The sequence below is a fragment of the Pseudopipra pipra genome, chromosome 25 (genome assembly GCF_036250125.1).
Source record: "Pseudopipra pipra isolate bDixPip1 chromosome 25, bDixPip1.hap1, whole genome shotgun sequence".
Classification (NCBI taxonomy): domain Eukaryota; kingdom Metazoa; phylum Chordata; class Aves; order Passeriformes; family Pipridae; genus Pseudopipra; species Pseudopipra pipra.
In genome coordinates this window covers 2,166,278-2,181,776 of record NC_087573.1, presented here as the reverse complement: position 1 = coordinate 2,181,776, position 15,499 = coordinate 2,166,278, and the positions used below count along the sequence as shown (strand labels likewise).

At 57.8% G+C, this 15,499-nt stretch overlaps 1 protein-coding gene across 1 annotated transcript; it reads left to right on the top strand.

Moving 5' to 3' along the window:
- The first annotated feature begins 1,757 nt into the window (after positions 1 to 1,757).
- RAB7B (RAB7B, member RAS oncogene family) lies at positions 1,758 to 5,693 on the top strand. Its single transcript, XM_064635860.1, has 6 exons — positions 1,758 to 1,860; positions 2,928 to 2,989; positions 3,111 to 3,237; positions 3,514 to 3,729; positions 4,242 to 4,367; positions 4,810 to 5,693. Exons 1-6 carry the CDS (start codon positions 1,849 to 1,851, stop codon positions 4,891 to 4,893), a joined length of 627 nt encoding a protein of 208 aa, XP_064491930.1. The 5' UTR covers positions 1,758 to 1,848; the 3' UTR covers positions 4,894 to 5,693.
- Positions 5,694 to 15,499: the final 9,806 nt, after the last annotated feature.

The window sequence follows — 15,499 nt, the reverse complement described above, 5'->3', positions numbered from 1 at the left end:
AGGGCACCAACCCCAGCCTTTTCCTCTGAACTGCTGACGTGGTGGAGCAACCAGGACAGCACTGAAGCTGTGGTTGCTGGAGCTGCTGAGCCACATCTTGGGCATCACCTCCTCCACACCACCGCCTTCATCCAGGGCGAATCTCACCCCAGGAGAGCAGAAGCTTTGGAAAAATCCTGTTTCTTGCGAAATCAAACAAAAGCCAGAGCTGGCTCTGAGCCTGGGCTGGGCACCCTGATGGGCACAGCCCTCCTGCCCAAAAGCAGAAGTGGCTGAAGGCACCAGCTGTGGCAATGCAACCACAAACCCCATCTCCACTGGTGCAGAGGGGCATCGATCATCTGACTGGGTGAGCAACCCCCGTCCCACCAGGACATGAGAGAGGAATGAGGGCAGAAGTTGCTGAGGGGGAGGCTGAACAGTAAAGTCTCACTGCAAGGACAAAGGTGAAGCAGCACGATGAAAATAGGCTGAAAACAGGGATTAGGAGAGATCTGCTGCAGGGAAACATCAGCCTTTTACCCACCACCAGTGAGAACTGGCTCAGGTGCTTCTGCCTCATCCCAGCTCCTCCCAGTGCCTGCCCTCTGGGGGAAAAAACAGATTTTTCTGGCCAGACAGGTCCCAAAATTACATCTGGGGAGGAGGAGGAGGGTTTGTCCTGCTGAATGCAGCAATACTCCCTGAGATCCCATAAGGGATCTCTATATTGGAAAAAAAAACCCTACAAAAATGAGGGCAGCCAGTGGCAAAACAAAAGCTGGTGGTCTCGGAGAGCCCCCGTGCCTGGGTCCCTCTCAGGCCACCAGCAACCACTGGTTCAGGGTGAGGGAGCCAGGAGGGTTCACAAGATGGGGGGACACCCCACTCCCACTGCTAACCCCAAATTCTACAGAATGTTTGGCAAAGGCTCAGGACCTGCCCTTGCACGTTGGGAAGCACAGCTCTGCCTTTGCAGCCAGGGCCAAGCAGGTTTTCCCACTCCAAAAAAACGTGGGCACCAGCCTGGTGCTCAGAGAAACAACCAGAGGCTTCCACTGTTGCTCCATGGTGGCAGCTGAGATCCTAAAATCCCACTTGCCAGTTGAACACTTCCTCCTCCAGGAGATGCCACCAGGTCTGGTTGCTGGGGCTCTCATCCTGGCACGGTCCCCTCCTTTTGGGATGCTTGGATATCTGGCTGGCTGTGGATGCAGGGTGGGAGCCCCTATGGAATGGGAATTGCAGGGATACAGCACGAGGTGGAAACGCTCCTGCTTCCCACCCTGCCCCTCTCCTGCCTGAAAACGAGATGAAGATACAGAGAGCTCCCTGCCCCCTCAAATAGATTTCACACCCTCCCTCACCTGCCACGGTCCCCCCACTGTCCCCAGCTCCCAGATCCGCTTATCCCACCCCGCACTATCAGAGCCGCCCGAGCAAAGTCCGGGATGGCTCCCGGGATGCTGCCGAGAGCTGTTCCCAGCCCTCGACAACCCCCTCAGCAGGAACGCAGATAAGGGTCCCGCGGAGGTGGGTGAAAGGTACCGGGGGGATTCTGAGCAAGGGGAGAGGCCAAAAGTCAATCCCAAACTCCAGCGGACGAGGAGAACCTTGTTCTCCTTCCCCTGCCGGAGCCGGAGCCGGGGTGGGTCGGCAGAGCCCCGGAGCCGAGGGCAAGTCCTGTGCCATCCCAGCGCCCGCCCGCGGCTCCTCCGCCAGCCCCGGCAGGATCTCGGCCCCTTTCTGCTGATGTCACGGAGCGGGGCCCCGCAGACGCCTTCTTTCCTGGATCCTCCTCTCTCGCCTCTCCCCTCCCTGGGCCGCCGGCTGGAGCGGAGCCCAGAGCCTCGGCTGCCCGGCCGACGGATGCCCCGGCAGGTGAGTGCTCTGCCCTCCGGTCCCTCCGGCCCCCGGGATGCAGCTGAGATCTTCCCCCGGAGCAGAAAAAAAAAGTTTGGAAAACTCCATTTTGAGTTTAAAACCATCCGGCCTCCGAGGAAGCTGGCAAAAGGACTGGGAAGAGAATGCGTGCTGAGACATGAGGCTCTGCCTGTGCCCGGGATGCTGCCCACGGCCGGGCTGGGGTGGCAGAGGGGTGCAGGGGGGCCTGGACCCCACAGCTGAGACCCGCCCTGGCAGGGGGGGTGTTCCAAGGGGGAATGGCGAAGGGCTGGCCAACGCATCGGGGAAAAATGCAGGGAAGAGGCTGCCAGCGTTTCCATCCGTGCCTTGGCCGGCGCGGTGCCGGGCGGTGCCTTGAGGATGGGGCTGCTGGGAGTGCCGGAGGATGCTCATCCCGCCTGGGGAGGGGGTTTGCTGGAGGTGCTCAGGGCTCCTGGCCAGGCACAGAGCATGTGAGGTCACCAGGACATGCTGGGATGCAGCCCGAGGGGAGCCTTTCAGGGTGCTCCTGGGCTGGGATGCTCCCTGGGCTGTGCTTGGGGCACCCGAGGAATTCCACCAGGTTGGGGTCTTCTTTAATCAATGTAATTTTCTGCAGGATCCCCATTGTGCACCAGGTGTGTGTGCCAGGTTTAGGGGGAGGGACTGTGCTGGAGAAGCAGTGGGAGAGGCAGGGAAGTTGCTCCCAGCAGCTTTGAATGGAGATGAACTGGCGTGTCAGGACGTGCAGCAGCACCTCGGGAGCTCGTCACAGGCAGTGATGTGGGCTCGTCATGGGAGTTTCTGTCCCCACCATGGCTGGGACATGAGTGCAGTGGGGTGGTGGCACAGCACAGACATGGCATGGACACAGTGCTGGAATGGCATGGACACGGTGCTGGAATGGCATGGACACGGTGCTGGCACAGTGCAGACATGGTGATGTCCGTGGTCCCGGGATGGATGGGGAGCATGGAGAGGCCACAGGGAGCAGTGGCTGCTCCCACACCTCACCAGGAGCCAGTCCCATCCCCACAGCCGGGTGACTCCGTCTTGTCCCACAGGGCCCGTCCATGGATGCCAGCAAGAAGGTGGATCTGAAGATAATCATAATTGGAGCTCTGGGGTAAGGAGCAGTGCTTGTGAGGGAGGAAAGCCCCCCATGTGGGCTGGGTTATGCAGCCCCTGCTGTGACTGACCCCCTGAGCAGTGCAAATCCTCACCAGTGTCCCTTTGCCCCCTGCCAGCGTGGGCAAAACCTCCCTCCTGCACCAGTACGTGCACAAGACGTTTTACGAGGATTATCGCACCACGCTGGGTGCCAGCATCCTGACCAAGGTCCTGGCGGTGGACAACACCCCCCTGAAGCTGCAGGTGAGCAGGGCTGGCACTGCCTGGGGTGCCCACCCTCATCCCACAGGCATGTGTGTCCCACCATGTCCCGCTGTCCCCAAACACCTCCCGGTGTCACGCTGGGACGGATTCGCAGAGCCAGGTTCGCAGCATCCATGAACTACAGTGGAATCCCACTGGAGTTTTGGGAGCTCAGCACTCCCTGAAGCTGGTCCCCTGAGCTTAACAGAGCACAGGGCTGCAAACACCCACCCTGCTCTTGTTGTGTGTCTGTACCTGTGCCCTTCTCTGCCCTAGATCTGGGACACGGGGGGACAGGAGCGATTCCGGTCCATGGTGTCGACCTTTTACAAGGGCTCTGATGGCTGCATGCTGGCCTTTGATGTGACAGACAGGGAGTCCTTTGAGGCCCTGGACAACTGGAGAGATGACTTCCTGGAGAAGGTCATTCCAAGGGAGCAGGATTTCCCCATGGTCGTGCTGGGGAACAAAATAGACCTCTGTGATCGGCAGGTGAGGGTGGAGAGGAGAGAGAGAGGGATGAATGGCCCAGGGCAGGGGTGGAGTCACCACCCCTGGATGGATTTAAAAGTTGGGTGGATGTGGCACGTGGGGACACGGTTTAGGTGGGCTTGGCAGTGCTGGGTTAATGAATGGACTCGATGGTCTTACAGTCTTTTCCAACCTAAATGATTCCATGATTGGAATGCCTTAGTGTCCTAATGGCTTATGAGCGCTGATCCTCTACCTGCAGAACCTGCCTTCTCCCTTCTGCTCACATGAAAACCGGGGCTCCAGGCAAGGAGCTGCCACCTCCCCCTTGCCTCTTGCAGGGGATAAGCAGCGTCCCTCCACTGCCCTTTGACAGAGACTGTCACTGAAGGCAGCAGGAATTACAATATCAGGCAGCTGCCTGCAGTGCCAGCACCCTGCCCTCACCTACATGGGTGTGGAGGGTCCCCTGTTCCAGTTCTCCAGCAGCCACAGGCATCCCTGTGAGGTGGCTCCATCCTCCCTTCCCACAGGTACCCAAGGAAACTGCCTCAGCCTGGTGCAAGGAGAAGGACATCCCTTATTTTGAAGTCAGTGCCAAGAACAACATCAACGTGGCAGAGGCTTTCGAGACCCTTGCGAAGCAGGCGCTAACGACGGTGAGCATCGCTCCTGCTCCAAGCCTGTGCTGGAGGCAGGAATTCGGGTGGGGAGCTGGAATCAGCCGGGGCTGGTCTGGCAGAACCCCCCCAACCCAGCCTCTGGTGTGGAACAGCTCCTGCTGTAACGAGTAGGAGAGCCCTGGGAATGAGAAATGCAGCAGTGTTTGATTTCTTAAAATAGATCCTAAACCGGTTAGAAAGGAGTAAGAATTGTTTCCCTTTGTGGGTGTGTGGCACCCACAGCGCGCCAGCACTGTCCTCTAGCGGCCATCTAACAGGGACATTCGTGTCCCCACGCCCTGCACAAGGTGGCTTTTCCCTGGATTTTGCCTTTAATCCCAAATCAGGACCGAACCTCGGCACTCCACAGTCTGTCAGGCTGCTCAGGCTGGCTCTGAGCTGAGTCCACTCATCCTTTCTCCTCTCGATTTTTTTCCAGTACAAAGGGATTTTTGAGAGTTATTTAACTGACTCCATCAAACTCACTCCCTATGACAACAAGCCCAAGAAGAGCTGCTGCTGACCCCGGGCACTGCCCACACTGGACCCCACAATGGCCAGGGCTGGAGCCCCCCCCAGGGGTCTGTGACCTGTGCCCATCCCAGGGACTGTCCAAGCCAGGGCACAGCAGGACCAGCCCTGGACACACCGGGACCAGCTCACTGTGCACCCCAGGACTTGCTGCTTCCCATGGCTCTCCTGAACCAGCAAATCCCAAATTGCTGCTGTGTCACCGTGGCCTCGTCCCCCTGGATCCGCTGTCATCTGGCACCCGAGCAGGCAATGCCCCTGTGGTGATGGTGCCAGTGGTGACAGTGCCAGTGCCCCTGTGGTGACAGTGCCAGTGCCCCTGTGGTGATGGTGCCAGTGCCCCTGTGGTGACAGTGTCAGTGCCCCTGTGGTGATGGTGCCAGTGGTGACAGTGCCAGTGCCCCTGTGGTGACAGTGTCAGTGCCCCTATGGTGACAGTGCCAGTGCCCCTGTGGTGACGGTGCCAGTGCTCCCGATGCCTTTCCAGAGACCACGACCTCGGCCCCAGGGCTGTCCCTTCCCAGTGCATGGGCTGGTGGCCCCGCGGCTCTCATGGTGCTCACGGGGGGACATGTGGGGCTGGTGGCCTTGACACAGGGCTGAGAGCAGCTGGGTCCCCTCCTGGGATCAGCCACAGAGGAGGCAACTGTTCTGTGCCTCAGTTTCCCCTCCATCAAACACCTTCCACTCCCACCCCACCCAGGGAGGATCCTCAGAAAAGCACTTTGTCAGGGATTCTTTTTATGTATATATATATAACAAAGGAAATTAAATATTTCATTTTTATTTACATTTACTTGTTGCAAAATTCTCCAGTGGTCACGCAGCAGGAGGTCGGGGTGGTGGCTACAGACTCCTGTGCTCCAGACTTTCCTCCCTGAGCCTGTGCCAGCTTGTCACAGCTGGGGGATGCATTTTGGGGCTGGATTTTTTTTTTTTTCCCATTGCAAATTTAGGGTCGGGGAGAGAAGAGGTATCTAAAGCACTGTGCAAAGAGGGTGTGTAGTGGTGGCATGAGGCCTGGCAGAGGTGGCTGTCAGCAGAGGGAGCCTGCTGGGAGCAGAGCCAGGTGCCTGCTTCCCTTCCTGCATCCATCCCACTCTGGATCAGGCACCTTGGAGAAGCTCTGTCGAGCCACAGGCTGGAGCTGGCCAGGGATGTGGCCATGGACAACCCGTGCCACCTATCCCACAGCCTGGGGAGCCACATCCCTGGGGCTGCAGCACCCCAGTTGCTGGGCTGGATGGACTCAGGTGCATCCCAAGCTGGGCACTCAGCCTGGTAGGTCTGAGTGCCCTCCACCACCAGCCCCATCCACGCTGTCCACAGTGGTCCCACAGAGCTTCCCAGAGGCACAGGGGCTCTGTCCTGGCACCTTCCCATGAGCAGCAGCCCCACTGTGGCTGTTCCTCACCAGCTGGGGACAGCACCCATGGGTGGCAGTGGCAGGGCACGGGGCTGGCAGTGTGTGCAGGGAGGGTGGAGCCTCAGGGAGGGCTCAGCACAGGGGGTGTGGGGGGCTGCAGAGCTGGAATCAGACTCCCCTCTCCGGCACGTAGAGACCTTCCCACCCTCCTCCTTGCGAAACACTCAGCCTGTTTATTTGGGCACCAGGCCGGGGAGAGGATTTGTCCCTTAATATTGGGAGGAGAGGGGCATTAACTATTTCACTCCTGAGCTCTGCTGGCCCTTTTCCCACCCTGTGCCTGCCCAGAGCCCCCCTCAGGCCCTGCACCACACGCCCCATCCTGGCACAGCTCCGGGCTGAGCATCTGCCAGTGCCTCGGCCAGGGCAGTTTGGACACAGCTTTCGTGTCAAGGGCGATGTTGTTTCTAATCACACCCTTTCCCCAGAAGCTCTCAGTGCTGGCAAACAAAAACCTGATCTGTTTTACCCCAGCAAGCAGCAGTTTGGGGCTGAGCAGACTCACTCAGTGGAGCGGGTGCTCCCCCGGCCGGGGCTGAGCAGCCGCTGGCACAAGCCCAGGGCTGCTGTGAGTGCTGGAGCCCAGGAGTGGCAGGAGCTGGAGCCAGGTGGGAGCTGCAGGCTTGGCTTGGGGTCCAGCTGCAGACTGGGCTGCCCTGGAGAGGGATGGCCAGGAGCACTCAGTCGAGCTGGGGACAGACCTTCAACTCCAAGCACAGCTCGCTCCAGGACCCTTGTTCAGGCTCTGAGGTGCTGGGTTTGAATTGGGTGGTGCTCCAGCACTTTGTGCATCCACAGAACATCATTCCAGACACAGGAATTAAGACTGAAGGATATGACAACCTTGGCAGCTGGTAGGATCTCCAATGGCATCGTCACCCTGCAAAGATCCTGTCTAACACACCTTGCAGGGGTCCAGCACCGTGATGGAGCTGACCACAGCCATCCAGCTCCTCTCCTCCCTCCATCCCTCCTGGGTAGGAGCACTGGCATGGTCCTGCAAGCCAGGCAGCCCTGGGACAGCCAGGAAGGCCAGGAGACCGAGCAGGGTGGCACAGTGCCAGGCAGGATGCTGGCAGGAGCAGCCAGAGGTGCTAAGCTGGTAACACTATCCTGCGGCCGAAACTTGATAAAGGACAGGGGGAGGTTTGTAACACGTGGGATTAACAAGGTCAGCTCGAGATTTTCTCAGGGTGAAAATCAAAGGGAAAAATATTTACCCTGTGTGACTCAGTGAGTTCCTGTGCAGGCAGCAGTGCCCGCTCTGCCCTGGGGAGAGCCTGGCCGAGGAACCAAACCTGAGCCTGAGCCCTCCTGCTCTCCTGCCCTATTTAATAACCAGAGACTTCCCAGCTTGGCCAGCACAGCCAGGCTGCACTGCTGCCTTTACAGGTTTTCATTCACTCACCCAAACTACAGAAATCAGCTGAAGAAGCCCAAGCTGAGGATGCTGAGCACAGAGTGGACACCATCCCAACCCTACTGGCACATGTGGAGGAGCTGCTCTCAGTATTTGCAAAATTAGCACCCAACACTCACCCCAAATCCCTGACTCCCAGCTGCAGTTTGCTTCAGTGCTGCTGAGGTTTAATTACTCCCGAGAGCTCTTCACCCTCTGCCATTCCTGCTCTGAAAGCACATCGTGTGCTCCCTGTTACCTGGTGTAGCCAGCCCGGCTGAGCCCTGCCTGCTTCCAGGGGTGGGAGCCTGGTTGGAGCGGCTGGATTTGCATCACAAATGCCCCGGGCAGGGCTGACAGACAGCGGCTCCTCCGCTGCTCCTGCCCGAGGCACATCCCAGCCTTCCAGCGACAGGCAGCAGCGGCAAAGAACCACGGAATCAATGATTTGGGTTGGAAAAGCCCTCCAAGATCGTCAAATCCAAGCCCACCACTAAGATATGTACCCAAGTGTCCATCCACCCCAGCCGGTGGCAACTGGTGCTGGGCGGGACTAAATTCTTTTATTGAACATGTGAGAATCAAAACAAAGCTGCGAAGCAAATCTTTAGAAATCAAGTTTTCCTGTTTGGAAGCAGAAACCACATTAACCTGCTCTGGGATCGAGAGTAACACAGTGGCTTCAGCCACTTCAAAGCACACCTGATAAACCCCAGAGGTTCAAAGTTCCAGGTAACCTTTCAAAAGCTTCAGACGTGAAAAATATAATCATGGCATCACGCAAAGCCTTATCTCTGTCCTCTGGTGCCACCGGGCAGCAGGTAAGTAAACACATTTGTAGGTCAGCAAAGGTTTCTGCAGCCTCCCTGGGCCGTGGTGGCCACTCCTGGTCCCTCTCACCTGTAAGGAAGGGCTCGGTGTGGTGGCCTGGCTGGGCACGGGGCAGCTCGTGGCACACTGGCACCTCTTTCCAGGAGCACTCCCGATGCTGTTAATTACCTGACTGACTGTTCTCTGCTTCCTCGATCATTATTCCACCCCCAGCGAGCAGCAGTGAGTGGGTGACACTAATGGGATTGTGTGACTGTCCCCCTGCAGCTGCGGGGACACACAATTAGCCCCTGCCTGGAGCACAGCCAGGAGGGAGCAGACACCCTCCCCTCTCCCTCTGCTTCATTGTCCACCTCTTCGTGGCAAATATTGATGCTTCTCCTCCACACTCCTCACAGGGGAGGTGTTGTTAAGGTGTCCCAGCTTGACCACCCATGTGTGGGGTCATTTGGGGCCACAGGGGCTGGAGCAGCGGGGCCGGGGGACACGGCAGGACTGCGAGGCAGCACGTAGAGGGGATTAGGGGCTGTGGCCAGCCCTGCAGTCAGCTGAGCTCCGTGCTGAAGTCAGCAGCCAGCCTGAGCCTGGGGCAGCAGCAGAGTGCAGCCCACTGGGACGGGCAGGGTGGCTCCAGCCAGCCCGGCACAGGGAGGCACTGCTGTCCCGCTTGGGCAGCGCCTGCTCCGAGGGTTTTCCACCCCTCTCTGCAGTCCACGAGCGTTTTGCAAAGCCCTGCAGAGATGCTGAGTGCTGCAGAGAGGATCCCGTGTACGGGACAGACTCATGAGCAGCAGCAAAAGCACTGGGAGAAGTCCATGAAGGACTGGTTTCACCAGGGTGGGAGTGCTCCCTGTGAGGGGCCAGGCAGTGACCAAGGCAGGACAGTGGTGCTCACACGGGGTGGATGTGCCCCTCAGCACAGGGGTGGACATCATCTTCACCAGGGAGTTTGGGTGATATGTGAACCTGAAGAACAGGAGCAGCTTCAGGCTCCTGCTGATGGATACCTGCTGCCCAATGAGGAGCTCACTGCCCCCAGATTGCACAGAGTTTGGGTTGAGATGGTCCATACTCTGTCCTGCACGAATAAGCAGCTCCTCAGAGCACAGACAGACACGAACAATGGTGATCTGCAGCTTTTGGGGTCAACCCACTGGTGCTGACCAAAGGGAAAATGTAGACTTGCTTCCTCCTGCTGCCCTGGCTGAGCACCCCCAGGTCTGCACGAGGCCAGCAGGCATCCCTGGGGATGTGGCTGGGAGAAGCCAGGGCACATGTGGACCAGCAGAGCCTCCCTCCAGCCCTGGGTGAGGCTCAGAGCAGGGAACACCTCTCCTGCCAAATTCCACTCGAGTATTTCATCCCTCTGGCCCAAAATGGTTTATTTAGCTTTAAATGCCCATTGACCAGCGACCCTTTCGAGGCAGGCTGGCACCTGAGCTGGCTCCTGGCCTCGTGCCACCTGCACCCAGCCATGGCTGCAGCACGACAACACCCTGCCTAAAACGTCTGAAAAAGGCCAAGCTGGCTCTTCCATCTGAAATCCAGCTCCTGATCTCTCACCGGGGGTGACAGGACCCCCACCAGAGCAGCCCTCACGTCAAACACCTGAGCACTTCTGCAGGTATTGACCTCAGAGCCCTGAACAATGGGATGCTTTATTTCATGGCTTATCTCCCATCGCTGGGGTCGGAGCATTTGGGCCTTAATGAGTTGCCCGAGGCCACAGAGCAGCAGCAGGGACTGGGATGGGACCACATTCACTTTCCCCCCCCCCAGCCCCCCTGCTCCAACCTGCACAAAATGCTGGTAGAAAGAAGGGAGAAGCCACACATTCTCCCAAATTCCTCCACACACCTTCTCATATTTATTTTTTTTTAAAGGCTCCTCTTTTTTTTTTTTTTAATTGGAAAACCCCCCTTTACTAGAAGTTAATTGTTTGAGCGAAAAAATTTTGGTTGACTCTCCTCATTTGGAGTGGGTAGAAAGCCTTGAGGGGTGGGGGAGGCAGCTGCCAGAGCCAGCCCCCAGCCTGGATTCCAGGAGAGCGGGATATTCCACATGGCAGCCCATGGGCTGGGGCCCCCCAAGGCTGAGGGGCTGCTCCAAGGCCAGGAATTTTTGATGGACAGCGTGTTCTGGGGCTGCTCCCACCCAACCCAAGGAGCTGCTGAGCACTGCCTGTGCTCCTGGGCCTTGGGCAGACCTTGCTGGGCACTTGTGTGTTCCCCTGGAGGAGGCTGATATCTTCCACCTATTTTACAAATAAGATAACAGCCCTTGCTCAAGGTGACTGGAGCTGGGACAAGGGCTGTCCAGAGAGCCCAGCTGAGGACAGGCAGCCTGGTGCTGCTCCATGATGCTCTCCAAGGGCCACTCCTGTGCTGGGCAGGGTCTTCTCGGGCGTGATGATTGAGCTCCAGACAGAGATCTGAGTTGGTGGGGTTGGCTCTAGCCAAGAGAACATGCTCCACTCCCCAAGCCAGGATGTCTTAACGCTGCAAAGCCTTCAATTTGGGGGTGTGCCCATGCCAGCCCTGCTGCTGTGGCCCAGGGCTCTCCCATGAGGAGGTCTCCCTCTCCAGCACTGCTGTGCCAGGGCTTATTCAACAAACACACGCAGGTGACACAGTCTCAGCAGGAGCCTGGCCCTTCCCATGCCTCTGGAGATATTTCCACAGGGCTAATGCAGGCTGTAAAGGCTCTGAGAAGACGTGGCAGGGCAATTCCCTGGGCAATTCCCCAGATACCCACAAAAGCTTCAGAGCCTCTCCCCAGCCCTAAGTTCACACCAAGAATCGACCGGCACGAAACGTCTGCGTGTTGCTGAGCCACAGGGGCAGCTTTGAACCTCCCGGTGCCTTTCTGCATTCCAGCCTTTATTTTGGTGCTGTAAATAATCCTGCTGTCTCCCTCTAGGACATTGTGTTCCTCATTCCTCCCCGGATAAAGCCGTTGACCCCTGTGCCAGCTGGGGAGCCCAAACGCGGGGAAGGGGGAAGTGGGAACGCCGGCGGTTCCCTTTCAGGTGGGAGCTGTGTCTCCATGGCCTGGCACCCTGGAGCCAGTGGCTTGGCCACCTCTGCCAGCAGGAGGGTGGCATCCAGCCCAGGCCCAGCATTCCTGGGCAAGAAGGAGACGGTGATAACCAGCCCTGGGAATCTCACTGCCCCAGCCAGGCTGTGCCTGGACCGTGTGCTGTGACCGTGGTGACACTGTGGCTGCCTGGTGGGTGCCCACCCTCTGCTCACAGCTGGCAGGCCAAAGCATCCCACAGCACTGGGCATGTCCAACACCCTGCTCCAGGAACAGCCACCTCGTTCCTGCAGGATTTTGGCAGCCCCAAATCTCTGCTTTCTAGTCTGGCTGAGGCACACCACTGATCCCAAGGGCTCCTGAGGGGACAGACAGACTGGGAAGCAGGACACTCCACCTGACTTCAGCTGTGCCCTGGGCAGGTGTCACAGCCTGAGCGACACATCAGCCATGTGGAGACCTCCCAGCACCTCTCAATGTCTTCAGAACCTCCCAGATCCACCTGGAAGCACCAGATTCTCTCCATGAAAGGGAGAAGGCTGCCCCCGCTCCGTCTGCATCATCTCCATCCCAGACTCCGGCCCCTGTGCCTGCACAAGCCCTGTTTCCTTGGCAAAACCATCCAAGAAGCAGGTCTGGCTGCAGGTCAGACGGAGGGAGAGAGGGAGGAAGGCTCCCAGCAGGTCCCACCATCAGCAGAGCTTCCAGGAATCAGCCCATTCCACCCCGGGGCATGCGCTGCCTCTCCCTGCTGACAGTAACCTCAGGGCTCCCCTGAATTATTGCCACTGAATTATTGCCCTCATTAAGTGCAATATATCTGCTAATATTAATCACCTGCAAACAAATCCACACATTCCAGCCCATGGAATGCTGCTATCGGCCCAGAAGATTAACAGCTCAGCAGTCCGTGCACCCAAGGCTCCAGGGATGACTTGGGCAAGTCCCTGGGGATGTCTTTCCATGTCCAAGTGCTTCCCAGACACCCCAGTGCTCCCCAGACACTCATCCACGACCTGCACATCCCCCTGGCTGGTCTGTTGGTGGACACACCCTTTGGCCACAGGTGGTGAGTTTGGCCAAAGCAGAAAGAGGCCAAATCAAAGTTATATTTCTAGTTACTGCCAATGGAATTTGGCCAGGACTGCTCCTCCCGTGCAAGAAGTGACCAAGGCCCATCAGTGGCTGCACAGGGCTGGGTTCTCCATGGGGCAAGACCTTGTTGTAGCCAGATCACACCCAGCAGGGCTTTGGAATAGCAGCTCTTCCCACAGGGAGCAGGAGCCAGTGGTGAGTCTGTCAGTGTGGGAGGGATGCCTGGATTTGGAGGGGACAGAGCCTGAAGGTCTCGGGTAAGTCATTCCCTGTGGACAAACTGCCTTGTGAAGGACTGAGAACTTCCTTGGGTTTTGCCACTGCTGGGTGGGTAAGAATCCAACCAGTTGGACTCCAGCCCTGCCAGTATCCCAGTCCAAGCCCCAGCAACTGCACCACTGAATCCCTTTGGCTGGATTTGTTCTGCATCCCAGTGCAACTGCATTTTACCATCTGTGCCAGGGATCTGTGACATTCCCATGGACCTGATATCCAACTGCTGACCTTGCTGGGCCCCACACAACACACCTGCCCAGGGCCTGATGCAAAGAGCAGCTTGGAGGATGAGGAGCTCCAGCTGTTCCTGTTTCACTCCTGCAGGGACCCAGCTTTGGAATGTTACCTCTCATACCACCTGGACTGAAATGAAGCTGAGGTTGCTCCCAAAGCTCAGAGCTGGGCTGGTCCCCGAGGTGAGACCTGTCCCCTCTGGATGCACAGACTGGCTGTACATCCTCTCTGCGTGGCAGCTTTTCTTTTCCAAAGGCAGATTGTTGGTGATTAGGGTGGAAGCTGAAATTCAGGACACCTGGGTTCTATTCCAAGCTCAGATACTCACCTCAAACACGTTATTTACCTGCCATGCCCATGGCCACTTCTCCAGCTCCACACTGGGATGCCAGTTTGGGAAAGTGAGGGGAAAAACAGTCTTTCCCTGATGGAGCTTAATTAGCAAAAGTGCCAGTTCAATGATGGCAAAAAAGTCCCTATTAGCATTATAGCTAAATAACCCTGGACATTAATTAGCATCATCCAGGCAGTTCAGCATCACTGCTGAAGCAGAGATGCTGTTTTCCCTCTTTCCATGGTTCCTTTTGGCAGAATCCCTGTGCCTGGGACTGTGGGTGCTCTGTATTCCCTGGATTTGCCCCCTGACAGGGACCACTGTGACCCCTCGTGGGCTGGTCCCGTTGCCATGTCAGGTGTTTCCGTTTCAAAGGGCTCCACACATATCAGGCTGCCCTTTCAAAAAAGAAACCACTCGATAGGAGTTATTAATGATATTTACAGGATTGTAACCACTTGGCAATTATTACCTCTGTCTGTCAGATGGCAATGAATCAGCCCCTGTCCCTCTGACACCCTCTGGCAGGGTGTTCCTTTGGCAGGCTCTGGACACATTGATTGATCTGTTGTAAGATGAGGTTTCTTGGCAGTAAATGCTGATGCCTCGAGCATGCACAAGGTACCAGAGATTTTTCCTCTGACAGCCTCTGGGAGTGAGCAAAGGCCACACCGCTGCCTTCTCCCTTCCTCTCACCCCAGCCCTGCCTTCTCTCTCCCTGCCCCCTTTTCCCAACGTTTTCCATCACAGACAGGCCACAAATGCTCAGAGGAGGCAGCACATCCCGGTGGGGGGGGTCACAGTCGGAGCAGGGAGGGCAGCAGAGCCATCCCCACAAACCCCTCATGCCAAGCTGTCCTTGGGGACAACGGGAAACACGAAAGATCAATTCTTCCACAGCAAACAACCCCCTGCAGCTTCCCTCTGGTGGCATGTCCCTGTCCAGCTCATCATCTGTGGCATCCTGACCAGTTCCTGGCTCCTGCACTCTCAAATCCCTCTGGGATGAGAGGAGAGGAGACCAGGAGCCTGGACTCTGCTCGGCACAGTGGTGCTACCATGGGTTGGGGACACGGTGGCAGGAGGGGATGAGCCCTGTCCCCTAGCCTGGGCTGGCTGCTCCCTGAGAGCACACCCATCACAGGAGTGCCTTTTCCAGTTTGAAATGCTGCCTCTTCTGAGACACCTGCAGCTTCCCAAGCCAGGAGATCAACCAGGACCTCAGGGGGTGGCTCCCATCCCGGCACCTCCCCTCTGCATCCCTGTCCACTGCCAGGGGCACCTGAAGAACTTGTCAAACCCTGCTCCAGAGGAGCACGTGGCGAGGTGTGGCCGCTGCCTGGGGACCGTGCCTGCCAGGCTGATGACAGATAGCCCAGCCTGATCCTCAGAGGCACATCCCCGTGCCACCGAGGGCTTCCAGCTCTGCCCCACGCGGGGAACACAGCCCGAGCCCTCTCTCCTGGGCAGCCAGCAGGGGCTTTGCTTCCCCTTCCAACTCCTCTCATCCCTTTGAACCTGGAAATAAGAAAGACACTGCTTCCCCCCTGCCAAGCCCATCTTCAAAGCCCGAGCAGCGGGGTCTGGCCCTGGCACAAAGCTCACCATTGTCCGTGGCGGAGGCGGAGAGTCGGCCAGAGCTCAAAGGACAGGGAGACGCTGCCCACCAGGGCCAACAAAAGCATCTTCTGCTGCCCCGGGTCCATGGCAGGTGAGGGAGGGGCCCGGGGTGACAGTGAATATGGGCTATTGTCACCCGGAGCACAGAGGGACCTGCAAAGGTGATCAAACAGCCCAGGCCAGAGCAGGAGAGGGTGGGGTGAGGGGGGGCATCCAAAAAGCTCTTCTGCCTCTTCAGATCTCCCCTTATCTCCCCTGGCTATCTCCTGGGCTTAGCCCGGGTGTACAAGCTTGCAATTACCTCCTCAAGCCAATCAGGCGCCGAGCACAGCCCTCGGTCCCCTTGA

Coding starts and splice junctions, on each gene's coding strand:
- RAB7B (XM_064635860.1), top strand. Junction 2,990..3,110: donor ATCATAATTGGAGCTCTGGG/GTAAGGAGCAGT, acceptor GCCCCCTGCCAG/CGTGGGCAAAACCTCCCTCC. Junction 4,368..4,809: donor CGAAGCAGGCGCTAACGACG/GTGAGCATCGCT, acceptor ATTTTTTTCCAG/TACAAAGGGATTTTTGAGAG.